At 43.8% G+C, this 14,959-nt stretch overlaps 1 protein-coding gene across 2 annotated transcripts in view; it reads right to left on the bottom strand.

The window, feature by feature from the left end:
- The window catches only part of dctn4 (dynactin 4), a 42,222-nt gene extending 27,649 nt beyond the window's left edge, over window positions 1-14,573 (bottom strand). The window contains exons 1-4 of one of the 2 annotated variants that reach the window (XM_041194153.1): window positions 14,424-14,573; window positions 3,357-3,427; window positions 1,708-1,886; window positions 414-457 (exon numbers count right to left, since the gene is read on the bottom strand). In XM_041194153.1, the coding sequence (XP_041050087.1) occupies window positions 414-457; window positions 1,708-1,886; window positions 3,357-3,427; window positions 14,424-14,558 (429 nt within the window). In that variant the 5' untranslated portion in view covers window positions 14,559-14,573. Of the gene's footprint in view, window positions 1-413; window positions 458-1,707; window positions 1,887-3,356; window positions 3,428-13,743; window positions 13,869-14,423 lie in introns of those variants that run through there. The other variant, XM_041194154.1, reaches the window with a different exon arrangement.
- Window positions 14,574-14,959: the final 386 nt, after the last annotated feature.

The following is a 14,959-nucleotide window of genomic DNA, read 5'->3' as shown; positions in this document are numbered from 1 at the left end:
ACTGGCTCTCCGAATAAGCATTAAGAGTCATATCAGCCAGCCCGCTCACTTACTATCCATTCAATGCCAAAAGAATTAAGGGATCTAAAAGATAGTGCAGGAAGGTGGATTTGAGATACAGCAGCCATCATCTCATTGCATGATGGAGCAGGCTCAAAAGGCCAAATGGCCTCCTATCTCTCACAAATCCTGATGGAAAGAGGACAATATCCAGTTTAGCTTTAGTGGCACTTGCCCCAACCCAATACTTGGCTGAAGAGCTCAGCCGCATGCACATGGGTGCATCCAACAACCAGGAGGCTGTTTCCCAGCACCGGCCAGTATCCATATGAAAGGGGTGCTGGAAGCTGAATATAACACTACACTTACAGGATTTCTCATTTGTCACTGCACGTTTGTACCTCCAAACTCACCCGCTGCGTATGAGGATTCTCTGGTTCTTGCCATCCTCCACTGGCTAGAAGAGAAGGAATACGATTAGCACATTGCACAATGCTGCAAATACAGAAATGTACAGAAAGGGTGGACAGGGAGAGCATGGCGACAGCATGTCTCAAGCACACCTCAAGGAACAGGAAAGACTTGCAGTTAAATAGTGCCTTTCTTAGCCTCAAAAATCCCAAAAAGCTTTACAGCCAATGTATACTTTTGAAGGAGTCACTGTTGTAAAGTAGGGAAACGCAACAATCAATTTGTGCACAAGATCCCGCAAACAGCAATGTGATAATGATCAGATAATATTGGCGAGGACACCATAAATAATTCTCCAGCTCCTCTTTGAAGAGTGCCATGGGATCTTTTACTTCCACAAGAGGGAAGACTGGGTCTAGTTTAACAGCTCGTCCAAAAGACCTCTTGACAGTGCAGCACTGCACTAGGAGTGTCAGGCTGGATTATATGCTTCAGCCCACAACGTGTGGCTCAAACAAGAACGCAACCATCTTCTACTCAAAGCTCAGGTGCAAATGGGTTATGGTACAGGTCTAAGTGAGGAAAGATAAAGAGATGGAAGATCTTGGGCAGGGACCGGATGTTGGAACCTGACACTAAGCAGAACATTGATGCCACGCAACAGTGGGTTCAGGCCCAGCAAATCCACGGCTGTTGACTGCTCAATTTCATTGACTACAGCTGGGAGGAGTCTGCTCCAACCTGCATGGAGAAAGCATCAATACCGGTCGGAGCTGCAGGAAATACACAATTCAATCCTTCCTGTACTCCTGGGCATAGCAAACAGTCCTTCACTTCAAGTGAATGACAAAAAAGGTCAATAAAACAAAATTAAAAGTAATTTGTTAAAAATGCGTAAAGTAATGATACGTGAAACAACCTGTGTCTACATAACACCTTGAATGCAAAAACATCTCAAAGGAAATGTCATAGGTAGGACAATGTGGAAAATTACACAACTGGGGAGGGGCCAGTTTGGCCAGAGAGGCAGTTTTAAAAGAGGTGAGGGGCAGAGAATGCCAGATTCTATTTTGGGTTCAGATTTGTGTTCTCTCACAGGAATAACAGCTGTAGTAAATGAATGCAGTTAGCAGGGGTCAGATTAAATTCCACTTGCTCCCCTTGTGATTCTCCGTTTGGAAATACAATAGAATCAGACAGTACAGGAGGTACCATTTGGCCCATTCATTGAAAAAGCTGCCCAACTTAGCCCCGTCATGGTCTTGCCACTAATTCAGCTGAGTCAGCACTACTTACCCACAGATTTGTCAGCCATGCCAACATCTCTAGAAGTCCAGCGGCAGAAGCCACAGGCCAGATAGTAAGCCTTCTTCATGGTGGTCTTCGCTGGGTCATCAGGCAGAGGTGCTGGGATGTTGGTGGCTCTTGTGGAGAGAGTATGCATGCAGCATGGGCAGTCAAAGCAATTAGCGCACCTGCAGAGCACAAACCATTAAGTGAACGACCAACAACAGACATAGCATAAATCTAAACAATCAATTCCTGCAATTATGCAAACCAGAGCCATTCTGGAATTCAGTCACAATTATCACAGTTTAAAATATATGGGGGTTGGGGAAATGTGTGAATGGAAGATATCATTTGTTTTACAGTTATTTGGACGAGTTAAAAAAAAAAACTGGGATTGTTCTCCTTGGAATAGGCAAGGTTAAGTTAAGATTTAATAGAGGTGCTCAAAATTGTTGTGGTTTTGATCAATAGGGAGGAACTGTTCTTACTAGCAGGAAGGTTGCTAACCAAAGGACACAGATTTAATGTCATTGGCCAAGGAACCAGGGGGGAAGATGAGAATTTTTTTTTTTTAAATTCATTGATCTGGAATAGAATGGTGGAAATAATTTCAATATAATTGCCAAGAGGGATTTGGACAAATGCTTGGAAGAGGAAAAATATTTACAAGGCTCTGAAAGAACAGTTGGGAAATCGAATAATTTAATAGCTCCTTCAAACAGCCTGCGCAGGCATGATGGGCCTGATAGCTTCCGTCTGTTTTGCATCAATCTTTGATTAACACCTTGGCATCAAGGCCGATATGCATCTGGCTCCTTTGATGACTCAGCTAGTAAGTACGCAACCCAGATATTACTGGGCCGTACATACCAGACAGTCTTTCATCTGTAGTAAAACAGGGGATCTCAGTAACAGAAGCGGTAAGTATACTGCAACATCCCTGGGCTGGAAAGTGAAACAAAATGCAGCTAAACCTCCTGTTCCTGGTTACATGGTACACAAGAGCGACAGGATGGAGGCGGGTGGAGAAGAGAATCAGGCTAGGCCACAAAGTGCAGCATTGTTGAATAAATAACCTGCCAACTCGATGATGGGTAAGGCAGCAGATAGCTGGCAAGCCCAATACAAGTGACTGCCCTCAAGGTAAACAGCAGGGCGGGGGGGGGGGGGGGGGGGGGGGGGGGGGGGGGGGGGCGTGCAGCTGCACCTCCAAATATTAAAGATGCAACACACAAAATGGCTGATGTATGCAAACGTTCACCACACCCACTGAACACCGCACAGCCCCAACTAGGCAAGTAGCTGAGAAATGCCAGGTAAATCCTGGAGATTCACTCGGGGATTTCAAACACTGCATTACTTCTACGCAATGAAAGAGATTGAGCTCACCTGCATACAGTGACCCAATTCATGAAATCTGGCTTTAAGAGCGGAAGTGGTCAGCGGTAACAACAGCAGAGTTTACAAGGAGTCATAAACTGAACTGAGACGAGATGTTACTCCCACTGATTTGGAATTCTTGGCAACAAACAGAGCAGCTAGTTCTGTCGAAGGGTCATGAGGACTCGAAACGTCAACTCTTTTCTTCTCCGCCAATGCTGCCAGACCTGCTGAGTTTTTCCAGGTAATTCTGTTTTTGTTTTAGAGCAGCTTACCTGTTTTTTTTGAGTTTTGCTTCAGCTGAAGGCATGTTCTCCAGACAGCTTGGGCAGTAATGGGAGTCCACCTGGAAACAGCAAGATAGACGATTAGCAACTACGTAATATCCACACACCAGCTACCAGCTAAAAGTGCACGAGGGCCAACCACTTACTAACAAATTACATTGCCCTCTGTATGCATGGTGTCAGCTGTGGCTCAGTAGGTAGCACTGTTGCCTGAGTCGGGAACTTGTGGGTTCAAGCCTCACTCCAGAGACTTGAGCCTAAAATCCAGGCTGAAACTCGCAGCACAGTACTGAGGGAGTGCTGCACTGTCAGAGGAGGTTGCTGATATTGATATTTTGGAGGTCATTGAGGGGCTTATCCCTTAAGCAACATCTAAAAAACAAATCCTCTGCTCATTATTTCACTGCTGCTTGTGGGGCCTTGCTGTGCACAAACTGGCAACTGTACTTCCTGTATTACAACAGTGACTATGCTTCCAAAGTATTTTATTGGCTGTAAAAGTGCTTTGGGATATCCTAAGATTGCAAAACTTCTCTTTTCTTTCACTCATGACCATGCACTCACAGATGAGGTAACAATAACTTGCATTTACACAGCACCATTTACAGAGGAAAACACCCAATGGCAAGTCAGAATGAAAATGAAAATTTAGGCACTAAGCCAAAGATGAATCTACTGGATGCAGTGACTAAAGCCTACCCAAAACAGTGAGCTTTAAAGAAGAGAAACAAGCGGAGGGAGTCAAACAGAACATTTTTGGGAGTGGGACTCATTTAGCTGAATACACAGCTACCAAATGTGGGGCAAAGGAGGCTTACACGAGGCTGGAGTCAGAGGAACGTTCAGTGGAGGGGGGCAGGAAGACTATAATACTGGAGAAGGTTGCAGATCTAGGGAGAGGTCGGTGAGGGATTTAAACACAATAATGAGAATTTATGGAGGCACTGGGAGGCTAGCAGCAAGTGCAGATTGACAATGACAGGAGTGATGTGCTTGGTATGGGATTAGACAAGAGCAGCAGAATTTCAGATGAGCTGTAGCTTAGAGGTTGGAGGATGTCAAGGCAATAGGAATAGTTGTCCAAAGCACAGACAAGGATTTCAATGGGCTGAGATGGGTCAGAGTAAACACTGTTATTTAGATGAAAGTAGGCAGTTTTTGTGATAAAGAGAATATGGGGTCTGAAGCTCAGCTCAGATGGAATGGGACAGGAGATTGGCAACAGCTTAAGCCTGGGAGAGGATGGAGTCAACACCCAGAGGCCAAGTTTCAGTCAATTATGGGTGTGCTCAAACTTTCCTTCCTACACCCACTTGAACTGTGCACAATTATCCTCTTCTTCAAAACTTGGGTTTGTTGGAATGCAGCAATTTGAACTGTCGAGCACCAAGATGAAACACCATTGGTTACGGATCTGTCAATTGACAACTTGAAGGGTCATATAAAGAGGGTTGATAATCAGAGAACACAAAGTGACTTGGGGAATTTCTTCAATATTCTCCTCTACAGTGAGTTGTTGCGATCTGGAAGGAGTGGTGGAAACAGAGTCAACTGTAACTTTCAAAAGGGAATTAAATAAATGCTTGAGAAGAAAATATGCAAGGCTTTGGGAAATGGGCATGGGAGAGTGGGATTCACGCACAGCTCTTTCAGGTTTCAGCTCCTAATGATAATGTAGAGAGACTGGACAATGGGAAGAATGCTTTTGCACAGTTCTCTCACTGTGTAGAAAACATAACTTTGAGTTTTAAATCTGATGTTGATTACATGAAAATGCCAAATTATTTGGGTTTGAGTTACTCCTTCATAAATGCTTCAGTAAGAGGTATGACCTGAGCTTGTCGTAATACATAGAAACATAGAAAATAGGAGGAGTAGGCCACTCGGCCCTTTGAGCCTTCTCCACCATTCATTATGATCATGGTTGATCATCCAGCTCAATAGCCTGCTCCCGCTTTCTCCCCATATCCTTTGATCCCTTTCGCACCAAGAGCTATATCTAACTCCTCCTTGAAAACATACAATGTTTGGCCTCAACTACTTTCTGTGGCAGCGAATTCCACAGGCTCACCACTCTCTGGGTGAAGAAATTCCTCCTCATCTCAGTCATAAATGGTCTACCCCATATCCTCAGACTGTGACCCCTGGTTCTGGACTCCCCCACCATCAGGAACATCCTTCCTGCATCTACCCTGTCTAGTCCTGTTAGAGTTTTCTAGGTTTCTATGAGATCCCCCCTCATTCTTCTGAACTCCAGCGAATATAATCCTAATCAACTCAATTTCTCCTAATATGTCAGTCCCACCATCCCAGGAATCAGTCTGGTAAACCTTTGCTGCACTCCCTCTACAGCAAGAACATCCTTCCTCAGATAAGGAGACCAAAACTGCACACAATATTCCAGGTGTGGTCTCACCAAGGCCCTGATATTGGAGCAAGGCATCTCTGCTCCTGTACTCGAATCTTCTCGCTATGAAGGCCAATATACCATTTGCCTTCTTTACCGTCTGCTGCACCTGCATGCTTACCTTCAGCGACTGGTGTACGAGGACACCCAGGTCTCGTTGCACATTCCCCTCTCTCAGTTTATAGCCATTCAGATAATAATCTGCCTTCCTGTTTTTGCTACCAAAGTGGTAACCTCACACTTATCCACATTATACTGCATCTGCACACTCACTCAGCTTGTCCAAATCACACTGAAGCATCTCTGCATCCTCCTCACAGCTCAACCTCCCACCCAGCTTTGTGTCTTCTGCAAATTTGGAGATATTACATTTAGTTCCCTCATCTAAATCATTAATATATATTGTGAATAACTGGGGTCTCAGCACCGATCCCTGCGGTACCCCACTCATCACTGCCTGCCATTCAGAAAAGACCCATTTATTCCTACTCTTTGTTTCTTGTCTGTCAACCAGTTTTCTATCCATCTCAATACACTACCCCCCAATCGCATGCGCTTTAATTTTACACACCAATCTCTTATGCGGGACTTTGTCGAAAACCTTCTGAAAGTCCAAATAAACCACATCCTCTGGCTCTCCCTCATCAACTCTACTAGTTACATCCTCGAAAAATTCCAGTAGATTTGTCAACTCTGGATCTGGTTTTAATGCAGCACTATTGAATCCAAGTTTATGAAGAACGAGAAGCAGATGGGAGGATCTGCAAAGGTTGGGGTAAGACCTTTGAGATACCGATTAAGTGAACTTACTGATCTTGAAAAAGGTTTGAAAGTAAGGATAAGGATCTTGAAGTAATTTCATAGGAGCACTATGGTAGTATAGGGTTTTGAGAGGATTTCTCACATTGCAGCCAATGAAGGGTTTTTGAAGTGTAGTCACTTATTGTAAATAAATGTACGCATAGCAAAGTGGCACAAAAGACAACTAGATAAATGACCGATTATTTTTCTTTATGAAGTTGGTTGGGGAATTAATGTTGGTCAGATTATTGGAATAATGTTATGCGATCTTATTGTCCATCTGAGGGGGCTGGAGGGGCCTTGACTTAAGGTCCCACCTGAAAGACAGTACCTCTGTCCGTACAGCATTCCCTCAGTACTGGACTGAAGTCTCGACTAAGTTGAAATGCCCAAACTCTGGATTGGCATTTTCACTGTGGCCTCCTGACTCTGAGGCAAGTGTGTCAGCCTGGTGTCAATAGTAGCTTCTAAAGCAAAGAGCCACAGCATTCCAGATGGATTGCAGTGTGCAGAGAGCAGAAGCAGGGAGAGCAGTCTGGGTAGTGTTTTCAAAAGCCAAACCATGAGGTTATAAAGGAATGAACTGGGAATCTCAGCAGAAGAGGGGGTTTTGGCTAGGGAAAAGTAGCTCAATTTGGATATTCTTGAGAATGGCAATGGGATTTTGCTAATTTGTCACCTGGTGACCAAAAACAAAACTAAAGTGGGCTGCAGTCAATCTGATGGTGATGTAACAAAAAAAATCACATGATTTACCATCTTAAACAATAAATAAGCTCAACAACATGATGTGGAAATTGCGACATTGCAAATGCATGTGGTTGTGTCCCTTATTCTTTTGAAATGTTATGGTTATTTTTATGAATTGACTAATCTCGTATTTCACTTTGAAAATAATTCTTGACTGAAGATAAAAACTGTGGGCTGCCTTCTATGCCTCTCTCAGCATCTTTGGAAGGGTCTTTTAAGGTATACATTGCTGTCTCCTTGTGAATGGCAAGCCCAACTAACTTGACTGTTTGTGCTTTCTCTCTGGGCGCTACCTTGATTGCTCACCTTGTCAACCTTCCACTGCCAGATGGGTCAATAGCCCCAGAACAATCTACACATTTCTCTCCAGTGAGTGAATGCCCATTCACTCACAAACAAAGCCCTTCTGTCAGCGACTTTCATTGCCAATGAATGTACTGATCTCTTGGCTTTGACTGAAACTTGGCCTGCGAATGCTGACTCCATTCCCCTCCCAGGCCACTGATTAAAGCTGTTGCGATCTAGCTGTCCTATTCCACTTTGAAATGAGCTTCAGACTCCATATCCTCCCTATCACAATGGGCCAGCACAGGTATGGTGAGTGCAATGATCTCCTCTATGCCATATGAATCTATAAGAAGCAAGCTCAACATCAATGCTTACTGGCTTGTTATTATTCTTTCCCAAATATACTGGCACCAGTAGGCTAAATAAACCAGCACAACTGAAGTACACTGGGGATTTGTTTGACTGCTGAGAACTATTAGCTACTCTTCTAATATGCCAACACTGTGGATAAAATACCTCATCATTTCCCAATGGCTGATCTCAAAGACTGGGAGATTGAACCAGTGACATTACAGTACAGCTTCTGAAGACAATTGCAAGTTTTAACCAATACCAGTCACTGTCCCACTAATCAGTACTAGTAAACCCCGTCACTGTCTCACTAACCAGTACTAGTAAACCCTGTCAGTTTCACTAACCAGTACTAGTAAACCCCGTACTGTCTCACTGAGCAGAAAAAAAATCTTTCCCTGGTCACCTTACTAATTTTATGAACCTCTTACATTTCCTCTTACCCACCCTGTTACAGTGGAAACAGTTCTAAAAATTCACCTCTCTTTATGAAAATAGGTCATTCAGACCAACCTGTGCACATCAATATATATTTCCCCTTCAGGGATCCCACATTTAATCGGGGTGGTGGTGGGGGGGAGGAGTAGCGAATGCCCCACATTAATTCCCAGTGGGTGGCCGGGAGCAGGGGAGGCGCCTGAATTGATCTTTTGTTAGAAAACAAGACATCAACCTGAACCATTAACTAAGTGTTTCTCTCTCAGACATCCCATAACCTGAGTGTTTCTAACATTTCATGTTTTAATTTCAGATTTCCAGCGCCTAGAGTGAGTTGAAATTTTTACTGTTACAGTTCATTCTGAATCAATATTTTTCTTCTAGGCCTCTTAGCTGCTTTGGTTACTTCTTAAGTTGTTTTTGCACAATCCTGTATTCATCCATACCTCCTCCTCTTATCTGCCTTAAGGGTCTATAAAGCTCATTTTTCCTTCCAATTTGTTAGCCAATGTGGAGGTCACATTTACCTAGTCTGACTTTGCTGATTTGGGGAATGGACTTGCCCTGTGTGCTCAGCATTATTCATTTAGAGGAATACCATTTGTCCTCAATGGAAATGCTAACTGACATTCTCCATAAATCCTTTTCTTATAATTCTTCCTTCATCTCTCTAAATTTTGCCTTTAACAATGATAAAACTGGATTCTGGATTTTAGTGTGATTGAGTCTCAGATGATTTTATGCTGGATTATTCTGCAGTCACTGATTCTCACTGTTCTACATCTTCCATTTCCTGCTGTTATCTGGGTTATTTATAAATTCCAGGTCAAGATGAGTTCTGAATCAGTCATGCGCTATGCTCACCAAGATTCTAAGTCAGTTGGGTTTTCCAATTCATACTCAGTTGACAGCAGTGTTCCATTACAATAATCTTCCTATGCTCATGTCCCTTATTTTTTCCACAAAGAAAACTATCCCACCCAGTGGCCTGTTGCAGAACACTAAAGTAACTTTGGATTTTTCACATGGGAGATTTCCATCCACAGTTTTTTTTGTGGCTTACTCCAACCACAAGCTCAACTTTGTTTACAGCTCAGATGTCTGGTATATATGGTGACACCATACAAACATATGAATTAGGAGTAGGCCACTTGGCACCTCTAGCCTGCTCCACGATTCAATAAGATCATGGCTGATCTGATTATAACCTCCCGCCTACCTCCGATAACCTTTCACCCCCTTGTTTATCAAAAATCAATCTAGCTCTGCTTTAAAAATATTCAAAGACTCTGCTTCCACTGCCTTTTGAGGAAAAGAGTTCCAAAGATTCACGGCCCTCAGAAAATATTTCTCATCTGTCTTAAATGAGCAACCCTTTATTTTAAAATAGTGACCCCTAGTTCTAGATTCTCCCATAAGAGAAAACATTCTCTCTAAATCCACCCTGTCAAGACCCCTCAGGATATTATATGTTTCAATCAAGCCACTTCTTACTCTTCTGGGCTCCAGTGGATACAAGCCTAGCCTGTCCAACCTTCCCTCATTAGACAACCCACCCATTCCTGGTTTTAGTCCAGTAAACCTTCTCTGTACTGTTTCCAACACATTTACATCCTTCCTTAAATAAAGAGACGAATACTGTACTCAGTACTCCAGATGTGATCTCACCAGTGGCCTGTACAAATGAAGCATGACCTCCCTACTTTTGTATTCAATTCCCCTCGCAATAAATGATAACATTTTCCTAATTACTTGCTGTGCCTGCATACTACTCTTTTGTGATTCATGCACTAGGACACCCAGATCCCTCTGAATCTCAGAGCTCTGCAATCTCTCACCATTTAGATAATAAGCTTCTTTTTTTTTTTATTCTTCCTGCCACAATGGACAATTTCACATTTGTCCACATTGTACTCCAGATCTTTGCCCACTCATTTAACCTATCTATGTCACTTTGTAGCCTCCTTTTGTCCTCTTCACAACTTACTTTCCTCCTATCTTTGTGTCATCAACAAATTTAGCAAGAATACCTTCGGCCCCTTCATCCAAGTCATTTGTATAAGTTGTAAAAAGTTGAGGTCCCAGCACTGATCCCTGTGGCACACCACTCGTCACATCCTGCCAACCACAAAAAGACCCATTTATGCCTCCTCCCTGTTTCCTGTTAGCCAGCCAATCTTCTATCCATGTCAATATGTTACCCTCTACACCATGAACTTTTATTTTCCGCAATAACCTTTGATATGGCACGTTGTCAAATGCTTTCTGAAAATTAAGTACAGTACATCCACCAGTTCCCCTCCATCCACAGCACGTGACTCTTTCAAAGAACTTCAATAAATTGGATAAACATAATTTCCCTTTCACAAAACCATGTTGACTCTGCCTGATTGCCCTGAATTTTTCTAAGTGCCCTGTCATAACATCTTTCATAATATCTTGTAACATTTTCCCTATGACAAATGTTAAGCTAAATGGCCTGCAGCTTCCAGCTCTGTGTCTCCCTCCCCTCTTGAATAAAGGAGTTACACTCACTATTTTTCAATTTAATGGAACCTTCCCGGAATGTCAGGAATTTTGGAAAATTAAAACCAACGCATCAACTATCCCACCAGCCACTTCTTTTAAACCCCTAGGTTGAAGTCCATCAGGACCTGGGGATTTGTCAGCCTGCAGCTCCAACAATTTGCTCAATACCACTTCCCTGGTGATTGTAATTTTCCTGAGTTCCTCCCTCTCTTCCATTTCCTGATTTACAGCTATTTCTGGAATGTTACTTGTATTCTCTATAGTAAAGACTGATGCAAAATACTTACTTTCTATTATTAATTATCCAGGCACTTTCCATAGGACCAACACTCACTTTGTTAACTCTTTTCTTATTTAAATATCTATAGAAACCCTTAATATCTGTCTTTATATTTCTAGGTTGCTTTCTCTCATACACTTAATTTTTCTCTCATACTCTAATTTTTCCCCACGTATTAATCTTTTTCTCAGTCTGTTCATTATATTCTGTCCAATCTTCTGACCTGCCACGCATCTTTTCCTTTAAGTTTGACATTGCTTAACCTTTTTAGTTAACCATGGATGGTGAGCCATCCCCTTAGAATTTTTCGTTCTCGTTGGAATCTGTCTGTTCTGTGTATTCTGAAATATCCTTTTAAATGTCTGCCACTGCATCTCTCTTGACCTGTCTCTTCACCTCATTTGCCAGCTCACTTTAGCTAGCTCTGCTTTCATGTCCTCATAACGGCCCTTATTTTAAGTTGGACCCACTCCTCTCCCTCAAACTGAATATGAAATTCAATCACATTGTGATCACTGCTACCTAGGGGTGCCTCCACTATGCGGTCATCAATTAATCCTATCTCATTGCACAATACCAGGTTTAGTATAGTCTGCTCTCTGGTTGACTCCAGACATGCTGCTTAAGAAACTATCCCGAAATTATTCTATGAACACCTCTTCTATGCTACCTTTGCCCATTTGATTTTTCTAGTCTATATGTAGATTAAAATCCCCCATGATTATCACCATGCCTTTCTGACAAGCTCTCATTACCTCTTCTTTTATACTCTTTCCTACCGCGCAGTTATAATTAGGGGGCCTGTGCACCTCTCCCATAAGTGACTTCTTGCCTTTATTATTCCTCATCTCAGCCCAAACCACTTCTACATCCTGGTTTCCTGAATTTAGGCCATCCTCACTAATGTGCTAATGCCATCATTAAGTAACAGAGTCACCCCTCCACCTTTTCCTAGCTTCCTGTCCTTCCTAAATGTCACATACCATTCAATATTCAGTTCACACCTTTCTCTCTTGCCTTGTTTTTGTTAACCATGTCTTCCCAAATTTGATCCCTTGCCTTCCTATTTAGTTTAAAACCTTTCTCCCTCCCTAGTTATGTGACACACCAGCCCCAGCATGGTTTAGGTGAAGACCATCACAACAGTACAGATCCCACTTTCCCTTAATACTAATACTGGTGCCAGTGCCCCACAAACCAGGATCCACTTCTCCCACACCAGTCTCTGAGCCATGCACTCATTTCTCTAATCTTCTTTGTCCTATGCCAATTTGCACATGGCTTGGGTAATAATCCAGAGATTATGACCTTTGAGGTTCTGCTTCTTACTTTGGTGCCTAGCTCCTCATACTATGCAGAACCTCCTTCCTTGTCCTCCTATGTCATTGATACCTACTTGGACCACGACAACTGGATCCTCCCCCTCCCACTGTCAGTTCCTCTCCAGCCCTGACCAGATGTCCCTCTTTGTAACCTCTTCCAGCCCTGCAACATTTCTGCACCCCTCCAATTGTGGCCTCTTACATATCCCTGATTTTAATCACTCAACCATTGGTAGCTATGACTGCAGCAGCCTGAGTCCTGGAATTCCCTCCCTGCACTTCATGGCCTCTCTATCCCTCTTGCTTCATTAAAACGTTGCTTAAAACCTGTGCCTTTGCCTGCCCGAGTATTGCCTTATATAGTTTGGTTTCAAACTTAGTTGGATAAAGCTCTTGTGAAGAGCCTCAGGACATTTTACTCTGTTAAAAGTGCCAAGTGAGTTGTTGAAGACTCTGAACATCTTCACTTTTGTCCTCTGCATTTAGCCATGTTTCCGACATTCCCACACCATAGCTAAGACTGCAACCTCTGTCATCTTATTTCTAATGGGTTGAAGCCCCACTCCAGTGTCTTGAGCACACAGCCTAGGCTGAGACTTCAGTGCAGCAGTAATTAGAATATTTCAGATGAAACGGTAAACCAAGGCCCTACGTGCTGTCTCAGTTGGGCGTAAAGATCCCACAGCATTTTTTGAAGAGCAGGGAAGCTTTCCCCAGTGCCCTGGTCAATATTTATCCTCAGTCAATATCATTAAAAGCAGGTTATCTAGTCATTCATCCTTGCTGTTAGTGGGAGCTTGCTGGGTACAAATTGGCCGTGTGTTTCCTACATTACAAGAGACCACATTTAAAGGTCCTTGATTGGCTGTGAAACAGCTTGGGACATCTCAAGGTTGTGAAAGGTGCTATTTGAGTGCACGTTATTTTTTTTCCCTAATGCTTCCAGTGCTCACTTTAAAAACAATTCATTGGGTGTAAAGTGAAAATCTCCTGACAGCCTTTTCAATTACAATTTTAGATTAAAAACGCTTGATGAAAATGATCCAGACCAAGGTTCAGAAAATGATTGCCGCAGTTGTGGGGTTTAGATTAAATCGCAGAGTAGCCAGGTTTAATGAGACAACAGAAGAGATTATAATTTAGGTTTGATTACTCTGCTGCTGCTAAAAAAATCCATTGATCATTAAGATACAGAGGTAGGAAACAGACCTTGTTTTTTAAAAAGATCACTGAGATCCAGTTCACAAATTGAGACCGTCCAGTCAAAGCATTCTGGTCCAGTCCTTGCTGAATCCAGGCATCATCACTCTGATTGGAGACTGAACCATTACAGCATTTCTAAAAATGTATTTTCAACACAAAGTATGTCGCTGCCCACTGAAAGGGGTATAATGAGAGAGAGGGGGAAGGGAGGGATGGGGGGAGAGGGGGGAGTCGGATGGGAGGAACCCGAATCATGAGTCTCAGGGCTGAGAATGAACCTACACGGGGTGTGGCCCGAGAGGCCTCCAGAAGGCGGCGGTGACTGAGAGCCGAGGCTCCCGACGGAAACTGTAATGGATGGGAATGGGGTTGGGGGGGGGGGGGGGGGGGGAGGTAAACGACCCCGCCTCACCCCCGAGGTTCTCCCCCTTCCCGCTCTCTCTCCTCTCCCCCCTCTCCCCCTTCCCACCCTCTCTCCTCTCTCCTCCCCACCCCATCCCATCCCAGCCTCGCCCCGTCGCCATGGAGACAGCTGACAGACAGCCGGGCCCGCTCACCCAATTGGCCTGAGCCTTTGACCAACACCGGCCTGGAGCCAATCAGAGGCGGTGCAGCCGGTGCGTAGGCGGGATCCCGGTTTAGAATTACTTTGATTCATCGGCATTCGATCGAAAGGCGGTACCTACTTCGTGAGAGACACACTCGAGCGAGCGCAGCTCATGGCAATACCGGCAGAAATAAAGCTGCGAGAGCGGCAACCGGAGCTTCTTCTCGCCGTTGACGAGATAAACCACCCGCTCGAGCTGCAGCAGAGACGCCATCTTCCCTTGGTGGCGTCAGCGACGGCGGTTGATCATATGAGAGGCGTCATGGCGCTGGCCGTGCGTACGCCCAACGCGACGCCGTCATTGCCCACCATTTGGCAGCGCTCCAGTGACGTCAACGTGAGCAGTGACGTCATAGGGAGCAGCCTGCTCAACTCTGGCTGTCAAATTCCCATTGACAACAGAGGTCATTCAGCCCATTGAATGGCTAGGTTAGTGCATGATAGCATACGGAAAGACAAGCATGCATTTCCATAGCGCCTCCCAAAACCCTTTCCAGCCCATGAAACATTTTTTGAAATGTAGTCACTGTTGTAAAGTTGGAACCGTGGCAGCCAATTTGTGCACAGCAAGCTCCCACAAACAGCAATGCTATAATAACCAGTTAACCTGTGTTC

The sequence above is a fragment of the Carcharodon carcharias genome, chromosome 8 (genome assembly GCF_017639515.1).
Source record: "Carcharodon carcharias isolate sCarCar2 chromosome 8, sCarCar2.pri, whole genome shotgun sequence".
NCBI lineage: Eukaryota > Metazoa > Chordata > Chondrichthyes > Lamniformes > Lamnidae > Carcharodon > Carcharodon carcharias.
The sequence above is the reverse complement of the archived record's forward strand: the minus strand, read 5'-3'. Positions and strand labels throughout refer to the sequence as shown.